The 14,714-nt window shown below is 43.1% G+C and overlaps 1 protein-coding gene across 3 annotated transcripts in view; it reads right to left on the bottom strand.

The window, feature by feature from the left end:
* Nucleotides 1-8,471: 8,471 nt before the first annotated feature.
* SEL1L2 (SEL1L2 adaptor subunit of SYVN1 ubiquitin ligase) overlaps nucleotides 8,472-14,714 on the bottom strand; it is a 122,005-nt gene continuing 115,762 nt past the window's right edge. For 2 of the 3 annotated variants that reach the window (XM_082428609.1, XM_082428608.1), the window contains 2 exons: nucleotides 11,123-11,251; nucleotides 8,472-10,982 (listed from right to left, as the gene is read on the bottom strand). In XM_082428609.1, the coding sequence (XP_082284735.1) occupies nucleotides 10,863-10,982; nucleotides 11,123-11,251 (249 nt within the window). In that variant the 3' untranslated portion in view covers nucleotides 8,472-10,862. Of the gene's footprint in view, nucleotides 10,986-11,122; nucleotides 11,252-14,714 lie in introns of all 3 variants that reach the window. The other variant, XM_082428607.1, reaches the window with a different exon arrangement.

Here is a 14,714-nt window from a genome sequence, read left to right on the forward strand (position 1 = left end):
TTCTAATCCAGGTCCACTGTCCCATTGTCATGATCAAAATGATTTGGACGCAGTCAAGCTCAGACAGTGTAGAATAGGTGGAAGGAGGTGGTGGTAAGGCAGCCGGAGGAAGCTGGGAAGCACCCAAGAGTGATTACGAGTGTGTTCACCAGTCAGTGCCGAGCCGTCTGCTGTCCTTTCCATGTGACGGGCGTGATGGGCACGGCCCTGCCTCCTCCTCAGCCCTAGGGGAGTAACTGTAGGATTTGCTTCCCTCTGTGTCTCTCCCGCCTGCCTTCCCTCCCTCTGCCGCACGAGCACCAAGCTCTCCCTGAGCCCAGGGCTATGCCTTACGCGGTAGATACTCAGCTCCATTTTGAATCAAATTAAATTATGTGGAAAATGTACCCTTTCATAGGCTAAGTTACAGTTAAAACCCAGAATTTTGTAGGAGAAAAAGAAATTACTGTTCTTGCTCTCTTCAGTTAGGACATTCACTGATATCAGAAATTGGGATACTCTTTGTGGCTTTTTTGTTTTTCATTTTTAATACAAAGGAAAAGAATACCTAGGCAGCAAAATTTGGGGAAGGTATTTTTTTTAGCTTAATTTTCCGACTTGAAAGGAAAGGAAAACAAAAAACTCCTACATATTAAAGTGTAAACTGATGCCTAAGGAAAGGACATATTCCACGGTGTCTGTGTTTCCTAAATGACCCACGTTTATAGGTATTGATATTTGTTTTTGAAGAATGCATGCAGAATTGTTAAGTGGTTATTGCTGAGGACAGGGACTGAGGAACCAGATGTATCTGCACCTGTCCCAGTGTCTGAACGTCTGTTGGGGGTGCAAGAGATGGGCAGAAGCTAGGAGGGAGGCTTGCACTTTGACTTTTTAATCTTTCTGTAAAATTTGAAGTTTCTTACCAAGGATATTAACTTCCATTTATTTCATGCCAACAGAGAATATGTGGGTGGTGGGGTGGAGCTGGGGAGGAATCTACCTTGAGTGATCTCAAAAACAAGGTCCATTGGTTTAAAAAAATAAAGTGGAATTAACACAATGAATTGAGGACACTTATTGTTTAACCTGAGTGACAGTAGTGAAAGTATTTATTTTAATGTGACAGTAGTAAAATTATTTATTTTAATGTGAGTGACAGTAGTAAAATTATTTATTTTAATGTGAGTGACAGTAGTAAAATTATTTATTTTAATGTGAGTGACAGTAGTAAAATTATTTTTTTTAGTTAATATCTGCTTGAAGTATCTATTAAGCTTTAATTGTTTGGAACCTTCAGGAAATTAATTTTTCTGAATAGCTGTGTTTTCCAAATGATTAGGGACTCATCCTTTTAAGCCACAGAATTTTAAAAAATGTCTTATCAAAAATATTTCCAAAATGTGTTACATTTTAAACAGTGTAGAGAACATAACCATTTCTTTATAACTCAACAGTTATTATCACAACTTTCTTTCTTTATAGCTTTATAACTTTTTCTTTATAACTTGACAGTTACTATCACAACTTGTACTGCATTGCTTGTTCCTACACTGACTGGCCCCAAGAATGATGTGGTTTGTCCCTTTTCCTGCATTTTTCTTACTTGCTGTCAGTCTCAGTGGCCTTACAGAAACGAACTTTCTTGAGTCAGTTCTTCTTGCCCTTTGTGATGTGTAAGATTAGAACTCAGATTGGAAGGTTTCTAGGACGGGGTTTAAGGTAGGAAAGAGGGAGGAGGTTCTGCGAGAAGGGCCCTTTTGGAGTAAAATGCATGGGCTTTATTGGTTCCCTTAACAAATCCCCATCGAGACCCATGTGCCGGGCTCCCGACTCTTCTCCGCGCTCTTAGTTGTCAGTCTAACGTGGCTTCAGGCGGTGGACCTGGGACATCTGTTGGCTGCTGGGATACTTTTTGGATTATTTCCCGGTTCTTAGCAGTATTCCAGGTTGTTGGCCTAGAGAATTCCAGAGGTGGCAGTATTCATGAAAACTTACATTTTTAAAACAAAGGATTTCTTCAGGATTTGTTGAGATGGAAGCTACCCATAGACACCAAGTTTGTGATATGAATTGTAAAAAGTTACAGCTACAGAAAGGTGTACTTCCTGAAGTAGCTATGAAGCAAGTTTTGTTTTTCAAACCCTTTTAGTACCATTTTTATCCACTAGATGGAAACAATTACAGTATGGCCTATATTGAAGATATAGTTTTTATAACTCAGTATACGTCCCTTAAGTAAGGATGAAATAAAAGTATTTAACCATGGATTGGCATCTGTGTAGGAGAGAAATAAACATTAAAAGATATTTGGGGAAAAGAAGAATACTTGGCATAGTGATTATTTTATTCCTTCATAAATTATTATTTTAGCCTCTCTTGCCTAAGAATAAAGTTTTGAGGGGTTTTTTTAGAGGGGGGCTCGAGGTGGGGCGGTTGTTATTGCTGCTGTTAATAATGTGAAGTTTATCTTCAGGAAACTAATAAGCGGACCTGCCCTTCCAGAAATTGGGGTACTTTAATTCTTTGCCTGGATACTTGACAGGTATTTATCTTGCTGGTTTAAAAAAATAAATTTGAAGAAAATGGAAGGTACTGTTGTTAACAAATAGGGAAATAATGCTTTGGCGTCTGTGGTGGTTTTAAAATCTATCCACAGATTCTTTGATACTCTTCCCTCCAAGAGGTGGCGCTTCATTCCCCTCCCTGTGAGTCTGGGCTGAATTCAGTGATTCGCTTCCAACAAATAGAATATGGAAGTGATGGTGTGTCCCTTCTGAGGAGGTAGTAAGAGGCCCGCTTCCTCCTCACTGTGTCTGAGATCACAACCTCGGGGAGAGCCAGTGCCGTTCATGGGGGGCATCGAGCAGCGCTCGGGAGAGGACGGCGCGGACCTGCCAGCGAGGGAGCCAACCCGGGGGAGATCCTCCAACCCCAGTGTAACTTTCAGGTGACACCTTGACGGCAGTCTCATGACAGACCCTGAGCCAGAGCCACCCAGCTAAGCCACTCCACATTCCTGACCCACAGAAACTCAGATAATAAATGTCTGTTGTTTAAGCCACTGTGTTTGGAGTAATTTGTTAACACAGCCTTAGATAACTAATATGCTCACTTTGGGAAAAGTTAGGTGCCCAGGGTATGCCAACTTGTTCCTTGAAGTATAGAACATATTCTGCTTACTTGAAATTGTATGTCAGCATAAACTACCATATTACCTTTGTTCTCGGGGAAAACTGGGCCCGAGATACGCTTACCTTGAGGTTTGAGTCCATGGTATCTCGAAGTGGAACTAACCTCCCAAGGTACATTTAGTAGGCTTCAAATTTCATTTCCTAGGAAGACATATTAGGATCAATTTTCTAGAAACCTGATGGGGCGAGTCCATAATGAAACCAGGGAACATGAGAAGGAAGGCTCTGACCTTGAGAGTTCAGTGAGGTAACGGCGGCTGTGGTTTTCTCAGTCAGTCCCTCCTGCCTCGGCTCTTGAGTTGCTGACAGCTTGTTATCAGGATGGACTGTTGATGCTGCGTGCTGGTTACAGGCTCTCAGGTGAGCACAGTGCTGTGGAAATGGTTAAGGGTTTTTGAAAGCTAGAGTTGATCCTGTCTCGGTCCTGCTCGCCATTGCCAAAACCAGGCAAAGATAAACTGCCTGCACTTTCAAGTCCGGGTGTAATCGGCCGGTTTCCAGACTCCTTGTACGAGAGTGTCGTGCGTGTGCTCAGGACACCCAGTGCTAGTTGTGTCAGAGCCAGCCCTGCAGGAGAACTGTCAGGAGCGGCTCCAGGTCGCAGTGTTGGGAGCCTGGGCCGAGGCTGGGAGTGGGAGACGGCAGGGAGGGCAGGGGCTGGGAGTCGGGGGGCCTGGGTTTAGTCCTGGCCCTACTGGTTCCTGACACTTGGGCCAGCACCATCTCTCTGACCTCAGGATTTTCATCTGTAAAATTGCAGGTTTGGTACTCAATCTCAAAAGAGGCCCCAGGCCTGCCTTCCAAGTAAGTTCCTGAGGGGCTTTTTCAAACGAAATGTTTTTCCACCCTCCTCCCATTGGTTGAGAGTCAAGGCCATCTGGAGCCCCTGTCACTGAGGGGAACGTGAGACATCCCTCCTCCACGTTATGGTGGGAAATGGCTGTGAGCCATCGAGCAGGATGATTTCAGAAGCATTCAGCTCAACCTGAGGATCTGGGTCCCAACACAGAAGTAGCCAGGATTGCCCTCCCATCCTGGCAACTTCTCAGTCTCCATGTTGACATTTGGGGACTTCTTTTCCCTTCAGTGTTAGCTTTAGATTTCATCTGAAGCCAGCTAAGCTTCTCAACAAAAGCAGCTTCATTTACCCTGTACCAAGGTGCTGTGGCTTGGCAAAGCCCTCCTTTTTTTTTTTTAACATCTTTATTGGAGTATAATTGCTTTACAATGGTGTGTTAGTTTCTGCATAACAAAGTGAATCAGTTATACATATACATATGTTCCCATATCTCTTCCCTCTTGCGTCTCCCTCCCTCCCACCCTCCCTATCCCACCCCTCTAGGTGGTCACAAAGCACCGAGCTGATCTCCCTGTGCTATGCGGCTGCTTCCCACTAGCTATCTATTTTACATTTGGTAGTGTATATATGTCCATGACACTCTCTCACCCTGTCACATCTCACCCCTCCCCCTCCCCATATCCTCAAGTCCATTCTCTAGTAGGTCTGTGTCTTTATTCCCGTCTTGCCACTAGGTTCTTCATGACCTTTTTTTTTTTTTTTCCTTAGATTCCATATATATGTGTTAGCATACTGTATTTGTTTTTCTCTTTATGACTTACTTCACTCTGTATGACAGACTCTAACTCCATCCACCTCATTACAAATACCTCCATTTCATTTCTTTTTATGGCTGAGTAATATTCCATTGTATATATGTGCCACATCTTCTTTATCCATTCACCTGTCGATGGACACTTAGGTTGCTTCCATGTCCTGGCTATTGTAAATAGAGCTGCAATGAACATTTTGGTACATGACTCTTTTTGAATTATGGTTTTCTCAGGGTATATGCCCAGTAGTGGGATTGCTGGGTCGTATGGTAATTCTATTTTTAGTTTTTTAAGGAACCTCCATACTGTTCTCCATAGTGGCTGTATCAATTTACATTCCCACCAACAGTGCAAGAGTGTTCCCTTTTCTCCACACCCTCTCCAGCATTTATTGTTTGTAGATTTTTTGATGATGGCCATTCTGACCTGTGTGAGATGATATCTCATTGTAGTTTGGATTTGCATTTCTCTAATGATTAATGATGTTGAGCATTCTTTCATGTGTTTGTTGGCAATCTGTATATCTTCTTTGGAGAAATGTCTATTTAGATCTTCTGCCCATTTTTGGATTGGGTTGTTCGTTTTTTTGTTATTGAGCTGCATGAGCTGCTTGTAAATTTTGGAGATTAATCCTTTGTCAGTTAAAGCCCTCCTTTTAAAACAATGTGTCTTATGCTCCTGCCAGGCAGTGTGCTGAGCCTTTGATAAGCATTCTCAATTCTCATTTCATCAGCACAGTTCCCTATCGAGTAGATACTAGTTCTACTGTCCCCATCTTTCAGATGAAGAAACAAGTTCACAGAGGTGGTGACTTCTCCGAGGTCACATACATGGCAGAGCCAATATGTGACTTCAGTCTTGTATGGGACAAAGCACTTAATTTTATCACGCTGCCTTCTTTTGGAGGTCAGAGCCTTCTGTGTGAGAGACCACTCTTTTTTCTCCATGTCTCCACTCCCCCCATAAACATAACATCCCAACCCGCATATTGGGACCAGGCAGATGACTCCATCCTCTAACACATGCTCAGCCCTGTGCTGGGATCTGTCCCTGTGGAGCCGCCTGCCCTCCAAACTCTTCCAGGTCCCTTCTACTCTCGGCTCAGTTATCCAGCTCAACTTAATCTTGCCTTCTTGTCCCAGGCCATCCTGAACTTTCGTGAGTTCCATCTCCGTTAGCACTTTATACGATGTTTTCTGTCCACAAGTTCTGCCTTTCAGCTAAGTGTTCAACCCCTTGAGCAGTGCCACTGCTATAACCAGGGTTCTGTCAGCCGCAGAGACGGCCCAGACGGACTCGCTGCCAGGCAGACAACGGGGATCCCCGTGAGAACATCAGGCAGCGGGACGCTGGAAAGACAGGCAGCGGGCCCCGGACACATTCAGCTTCAGATTCCAGGGATCAGCCACCTGGTTGGCATTCCAGGCTAAGCTCTTATCCCGGTGGAATCTGGGTATCAAGCACAGCAGGTGGACACAGATAGCAGGGGCAGGTGGACTGGAGACAGGGAAGGGCTTCATCCTGGAGAATAAGATGAGAACCGTGAAGTGAGGTCGCATCAAGGCCTACATCAGGGATGACGGGGCCTTATATTGAGGGATGGTAGGTCTCTAGTCCAGGCAAGATGTCCAGCTGTCATTAGATACCAGGGTGGCCCGGTAGCATGATCAGCACGACTTCTGAAATCAGACCTGCCTGTTGAATCCCCTTTCTACCACTAACCGGCTTACCTTGTGTAAGTTACTCAACTGCTGACATGCGCCATTCCTAGATGCATTAGTACATTGCCCAGCAGAGCGTAAATGCCCTTCCCAAAGGCTTGGAAAACCAAGCTCATAAGATGACTTACATGTCTGGTGCAGTAACCCTCAGATTACAGAGTGCTGTTAATAGGTGCTACAAAAGAAGGTAGCGGTTAGAGCAGGGGGAGAGGAAGAGTTTCCGGAGGTAAATATGGTTGGAAAAGCTGGGTCAAACAAAATTAAATGGATATCATCTCCTGTAAGACTTCTCAGAATCTTTAATGTGCTCGTGTTGTTGTGACTCTCCCAGAGGAGTCTATATTTTATGGCATCTTCTAGACTTAATGACCCAATAACCCTTTTATCAAGGAGAACCCTGCAAGACTTTGAACTTGTTTTGGGAAACATTAGCCTAGCACAATGCCTGGCATTGTGAAGGCTTGTTAAATAATTTGAATAGTTGCAGGAAAACTTAACATTCAGTTATCTTGCAAAAGTTGTTTATGAACTTTCTCAAGGCAATCCAGGGCAGTGGTTAAAAGCACCGACTCTGGACCTGGTCCTTCTGGCTGTGTGGCCTTGGACAAGTTACTTGACCCCAGCTTCCTCTTCTGGAAAAGAGAGAAGATGATACAGTATCCTCCTGGGAAGGTAGTTGTAAAGCTCTAATGAGTTAATAATACATTTGGTTAGAAAAGTGCCTGGCACATTATAAGCATGATATGTTAGCTATTATTTTCCTAGACAGAATGAATTTTAGAGAAGCTTTCAAGAACAAAGTATTGACTGCTGTTGTGATGCTAGCTTACCATTTGTCCTACATAAAATCCCTCTTGCTCACACAAGAAGACTGATTAATAAACAGATGCCACTTAACGTCACTATCCCATTTTAAAAAAGAATAAGTCATAGGACCTCAGACATCTGTTTTGCCTCTATGGCAAAATCCAAGTCTCAAATATAAGAGATTTGCTCTAATATTCTATTAGGTGAAGATGGAATATTCTTTTTTTCCAGAGGCACTTTATCTTTACCTAGAAATTATTTTCTGATTAATAAAACACAAATTAGGATAACTCATTTCACAAGCACACACCACAAAAAATGTTTCCATATCAAAACACAGGTACCAATGCTGGATGAAATTAATTAGGTGGCAGGAAAAAAAAGAACAAAAGCTAAGAATTGGAATAATCTCACAGCCTAAAAAGTAATTCTATTGTTGCCACACATGGAAAGATTTTAAGGCGTTTTTCTGTTATAGATCTTAATGTTATACCTGAGAGGCTGGATTGGAATTATAAAACTTTTGAGGTGTAAGACATCAGAGAAATCTTTCTTATTTTGCAGTTGAGGAATCTGAGTCCCACAGAGAGACTGATATGCCTGAGGTCATTAGCTGGTTCTGGAGGACAGGCCTGGAGCATAGATGTTCCAGAGTCTTGTCCAGCACCCTGCGGCAGGCCTGATGTCACTCGTGCAACCCCAGCAGAGCTAAGGCCCAGCCACTGCACCCACCCTGCAGGAGGTAAATTTGTGAACGTCCCTGGCACAGCTCTCCATCCAAGGGTCTTCGGTACTGAGTCTTTTGCAAAACCCAGAGTCACCCCCTTACACTGAATTTGTTTAGAGCACATTTCAGTATTGCGGGTTACAGTAGACCTCGACCTGGGCTCTGTTGCCTGGCTCCCACCCGCAGAGATTCTGGTTTAATTTGGCATCAGGAGTTTTAAAAGGTATAGCGCCTGCCCCAGAGCATCAGTTTTCCTGAGGAGAGAAAACTGTATGAATCACAGATAAACTCCATTTTAACCTCCCTTGCGTTGTAGTCGGGAACTCTGAAGGACCAGCTGCTGTGCTAGTTATAAAAACATGAGTCATTGTGCACTTCGTGACGAGCTTGTGTTGAGAAGAGGGGGGGTTGGACCAGGTTGGGTGTGAGGAAGGTGGGTGTGGGCAAGTTGGTCATCCAGTGCTAACTGAGCACCTACTATATCTGAGGCCCTGGATACCTAGAGATGAGAAGGCCTAGCCCCCGCCCTCACAGAGCTCGCAGCTGGGCTGGCTGGAGACCACGGGGAAGCTGACACGGTGTATTTTCTTGCAACCAAAAGTACTCTGATTGAGACACTTATGTGAAGGCGCTGTGCAAAATAGTGCACGGTGACCAGTGGTCAATCACCGCAAAGCCGCCCAGGCGCGGGCAGGTGCACAGTCCCTGCCCCGCGGTGGTGGGAGCTGCTACAGCGGAGGCTCTGGAGCACAGGCCCAGAAACAGACGTTTGAATGAGTCAAACACCCTAAACCAATCACTCGCGCTTTCAAAGCCTGTGGCTCACATTTACTTGGAACAACGAGCTGAAACGGGAAATGGATGAGCTCACGCTGCCCTTGCTCCTGTATTTCAGGCAGTGTTCTACTCTACACAGCAAGCCGCAGAGTCTCTCTTTCCACCCCGCCTGCAGCTATTTTCACAAGCTTTACCTCCTAGGAGCTCATCTTTCACCCAGTCTTGGAACCGGGGTTCACCTTCCACGGTCCCCTCTTTGCACTTATCCTGTCTCTGATGTGCTCACATTCCAGACACATGAGAGCCATAACTGCACAGCCCTCCTGTCCGTTAGGCTCTGACCTGAGGTTTGCATGCCTGCTCCTTCCTTTCACATTTGTGAATGGGGCTTTTATCATTCCTTTGGGAATGGAACTCTCTAGTAATTTAGGGATTGTGTCAGGAAATTGTAAACACTCGGACCTCAGACAAGCCTGGATAGTCAACGGCCAGGTAAATGACTGTGGCTAGTATGTGTGTGTACAATGTTTACAAAGCACTTGTGAAGTCAGGCTAATTGAAATTGCAAAAATCTCCAGTCAGGTAGGAATTAATCCTATGTTATGGAGGAAAAACAGGTTTGGATAAATTATGCCCAAAGTCATAGAGCTACTAAGGGAAAGAGCTGGACCTCAAACCCAGGCTTGGTTCCAAATCCATTTCCCTCTCCTTTCTGATCATGGTTGACATTTTTTTTTTTTTTTTTTTTTTTGGCTGTGCCGCGAGGCTTATGGGATTTTAGTTCCCTGACCAGGGATGGGACCCGGGCCCTCAGCAGTGAGAGCTCAGAGTCCTAACCACTGGACTGCCAGGGAATTCCCATGATCGACATTATTAATTAACTCTTTTCCTGTCCCTAGTTTGGGTTTTCAAGTAGGCAAGCACAATCTTTTCCTACATAAGCACCCAGCATTTTGGCTGGATAACTAACTGCAGGGCACTGAAACCACATTGAGTGTTATCAACTCAGCTGTCCGCATATTCCAACCAACTTGCCATGAGCTTCTAGAGAATATTACAAGTTACCATTTAAGGAATTTATTCCAGATGCCGGACCCTGCGATAATTCCTTTACATACGTTATCCCATTCATTCTCATACCAGCTCTCTAAGATCTCGAAGATCTTCCCACTTTGCAGATCAGGAAACTGAGGCTCAGTGAAGGTGAGATCCAAGACTGGCCCTTCACATAAGTCATGGACCTCCTGCACTCTTCTCTCCCTGCACTGTCCCCAGCACTGGGCCGCAGCCCTGCTTCACCTGTCAGAGGAGACAAAGAACCGGGCCCTTTAGCCTCTGTCCTAGGAGGCTGGTAAATTCTCCCTTTATGGATACTCCAAAGGTGATTCCACAGGGGTCCAGTGAGGAATGGAAGAGAGAGGTGCAAGCTGTAGAGACCCCAAATGGTGCCGTTCACTGCACAGCTGCTAAGGGAGCTTTGATAGAAGGCCCCCGGCTGAGGAGGCTGAGTCAGTCCCCCTGGCACAGCAATGCCATGAGGAATTTTGGCTCATTGGAGATAGAATGTGGTTCACCAGATCATTCCCATAAGACAAAGCATCTGTTTGTAATTTTTGCCTTTATCACATTCTGAGGGATCTGTGTTCTTGCCCTCCCAAAACTCCCCTTCTCCCGACTTCAGTATGTCTGTAGGAGCCAAGAAACCCATTTGTCCTCTCGAAAGGGGACAGCCTGTCACAACCACATGAAAATGGGTGGTCTTTATCCCTAACTCAGGACTAGATCCCCAGGATGAGACGTTTGTAAGGAAATCTTAGGTGATCAGTCTCCAGCAATTCCCTCTTCCCCAGGTGGTCACCTCAACTAAGCAGGAGATCTGAAATGGTTTCTCAGAGGATGGGTCCCAACCTTTGTCCATTTTCCATCACAGGCCTATATGGGAAATCAGCAGCAGACTCCTGAGTCTGACGGGGAGATTTTTTATTTAGTGAAGATGACTTGAAGTGAACTGGTTCCCGTGAGTAGGTTTTTTCTGTGGTCCAGATCCTACAGGTAGCGATTTCTAAGCAAGAAGATCAGCACGGCAACAATTAGGCCAATCACAAATAAATCCCAGTATGGTCCAAGGGTATTGTCCAGTTTCATCCATTTCCATCTCATGGTAAACTGCTGGCAAGAGACATTCTGTCAAAAATAAATCCAAGCCTCCCACTTCATTCAGAACCATCATCTGCCTCCATCCCATCTCCCAAGAGTTGCTCACTGGAGTTTTCAGAGATTTTGGGACCTATTTGAGACAAACTTACATTAAAAAACAGGATATCTCGAAACAAGTGCACAGTTTCTAGTTTCATGAGGGCAAAGAACACAGGTATGTGAGCGTCCGGACTTGTTTTAGCAGCCATATCATATAATCTCCTGGCCAAGCGAACATCCTGGAAAGAGAAGAACAGCCCATACTCATTAGGTACAGATTCTTCAGGAGAAATTAAATGGAAGCCATAGTTTGAAATACAGTAACTTATCTTTGGTAGGCTGAACGCTCTTCCCCCATGGCCCCCACAAGATGCTCATGCCCTAATCCTTGGAACTTGTTAATATGTTATGTTACAATAGCAAAGCGAATTTTGCAAATGTGATTAAGGTTACAAACCTTAAGATAGGAAGATTGTCCTGGATGACCTGGTGGACTCAGTGTAATCACATGAGCCCTTAAACACTGAGTTTTCTCAGAGAGCAGAAGAGAAAGGCAGAGAATTGTGGCAGAGGAGAAGTCAGAGATTCTAGCCATGGGAAGGACTCAACTTGCCCTTGTGGAGGGGCCACACAGATAGGAGAAGGAATGTGGACAGCCAGCAAGGAAATGGGGCCCTCAGTCCTACAAGCGCAAGAAACTGAATTTGGCCGACAACCTGAATAAGCTTGGAAGCAGATTTTTCCCCAGAGCCCTCAGTAAGGAACACAGCCTTGATTTCAGCCTGTGAGACCCTGCAGAGAGGACCCGGTCAAGCTCACCTAGATTTCTCACCTACAGAAACTGTGAGATAAATGTGTGTGGTTTTAAGGCACTGAATTTGTGGTCATTTGTTACAGCAGCCATAGAAAACCAACACAGACTCCAAAAAGCTTTCTTGGATATCTCTGGACCAGACCTTAAGTATAATTCCAATTAAAGGGGCAGGAGAACAGACACTGACCGTACATCTCCCCAAACAAATGGCAATACAGATAGTGACAAGCATTTAAAATCCCTGCTTTTCTTCCTAGTACTTATCATACCTGAAGTTATGGGATTTGTTTATTCATTGTCTGTCTCCAGGTCCCTGAAGACAAGGGCTTGCACTGCCTGTTCACCCCTGAATTCCCAGTGCTTAATGAAGTGCCAAGCACATGGCAAGTCTTTGATAATACTTATCAAATGAGTGAATAAATGAGGAATGAGCGAATAAACTATTTTGGTTCTCAGGCTGGAATTTGATTCCATAAATGACGTACTATATTTTTAGGAACTTGTTTTTCCCCATTAAATTATGCCATGGTAGATCAAAAATCTTTCATTTTCACCTACTTACGGCTTGTTTTTGTTTGCTTTATATTTGCTTTGTTTTCCCAAACCGAGTAATGAAAAGGCTAAGTAGAATTGCTTTTAAAGGTTGAAGCACCCTAGGCCAGTGCCAGAATTATACTGTGCTTGGGTGCCTGTGGATTATTTTCAAAAGAAGGGGAAGAAGAGGGATTTTTCACAAAGTGTGCTCATCCAGTATCTCTCTGTCTCTCCACTCCATCTCCCAGACCCCCGTTACACAGGGTTCAAGAGTTGTGAATCCTTGAGGCCTCCGCTAAACCCATTTCTTGGGTGGTGTCCTCTCAGCTACGTTTTGCTTGTCATTTCTTAAATTTTTCCAAAGCTTCGTGGACTGGTAAATTTATTTGTTTGAGAAAGAGGAATAATGCTTGCTTAAAATCATTAAAATTCAGGAGACTGTTCCAAACAAATCTTCCTGGCAACAGAGAAAATGGATGTTATAAAAACTCTAAATTGTGTCTCTAATTCCAACAAATTCAGAGGGTGTTCACTTGAAAGCACCCTACCGATCACAACAGCGGTGTTACCTCCACACGTGACAGGCATATTAACTTGGATGGGACGTTCAAGGAGAGGCAACCTTTGTCAATATCTCATTCCTTCCTTCTTATTTGAGGCAGGCAAGAGTTATTAATTTATTTCTTGAGGCACAAACATCACAATTCAGTTGCTTAGCTTATAATAAAAAATAGCAGAGAAGTACCATTTAAAGTGGGATGGCCTGGCTCCCGGCCAAGGTGGCCTCACGATCCGCAATGGGGGTGGGGTGGGATAGGAAAGTCTTTCTTTAAGATTCGCAGAGAAAGAAAATCCTGAACCCTTCTGGCTAATTAGGGCAACCCATATAAAAGAAATTTTATTACTAGACTCTAGAAAAGACTGCTTGTTCTTTGATCCTATTTAGTAAAAAAAATCCAAACCATTCACACAAAGAAAATTCCCCGTGATAAATTGTGCTTTGATGATGGCTAGGGTTCATTATTTAAGTCCATTGCATATCCAGTCCACGTACATTTAACTTTTCTGTGGTACGTTTGAGTTTATTTTGCTTTAAATTCAGTAATTTAGGAGACTATATAAACCGAGCTACAGACTTCTTAAGTGTTTCTAACTATAATGTCAGGTGTGCCAAAGTACTGCCCTATGCTCACATGTTCAAAAGCTGCTTATAACTCAGATACAGAATTCTCCAGCAATAAAGTATCTGGTTTATGAAAATTGTTCAGTTACATGAATCAGGAGTTTTCCAGCCCCGAATCTTTGGGTGTCCTCAAAAATGTCTTATACTGGGACAGAGGTAGTTTTTTGAATAATTCATTCTTGTTTTCTTATTATAAATATGTTAATTAGAGGAAACTTTGAAAATACAGAGGTGAACAAATAAGGAAAAAACACCCACAATCTCACTGTACAGAGGTAACTACTGATATTTCATACACATCCTTCCAGCATTCCAGTGTTTTTGTATATATTCATATATACATACTTTAAATTTAGGAATTTTTCATTCTATATGATACTTTGTCCTCTGTTTTCTTAAGTTAACGATATATTTCAAAAAATATGCCATGTCCTAAGATATTCCTTTAGTCTATAATATTTTTATTTTTAATGGTTGTACAGTATTTCATAATAATGGCTGATACTTATTAAATATTTACTGTGTGACATTCACCACTGTCGTTTATTTAAACCCTGTTACAATTCTATAGGGCAGATGATATTATTAACTTCATTTTAAAGATGAAGAAACTGAGGTGCTGAGAGGTTAAGTCACTTATCTAAATTCATATGACTTGTGAGTGGCAGAGCTGAGATTCAAATCCAGAGAGTCTGCTTCTAGCCTGCTCACTGAGTCACTAGGCCATAAAATACATAATGGAGTAGTATACCACCACACAATAGTTTATGTAACGTGTTCTCTATTTTGGAGTATTTTGGTTGTTTGTAGGGTTTTTTTCTAATAAATAAAGATACACACACACAAATTTTTTTGCACATTTCTGATTATTTCATTAGATAATAGACACGTATTTCAAGAAAGGTTATGACCATTTCTAAGAGATGTATATTTTGTCCTGTCATATTTCCGAGGGGGCCATTTTAATGTCAAACTTTAGTTTGGCCTTTCCAGAAAATAATTCTATTCTGGTGTTTAAAGCTTCAGCTCTAACACTCCATAGGAGGTCAGACCAGACAAATGAAAAATAAAAATGCTTCGTGCCATAATTACTTTTATTTTTGACATATCTATTTATAATTTATTCAGTAGATGTGGTTTTGTTTTCCCTGCAGGATCCAAAAAATGTGTT

This window comes from Balaenoptera physalus (genome assembly GCF_965194825.1).
Source record: "Balaenoptera physalus genome assembly, chromosome: 16".
Lineage (NCBI taxonomy): Eukaryota > Metazoa > Chordata > Mammalia > Artiodactyla > Balaenopteridae > Balaenoptera > Balaenoptera physalus.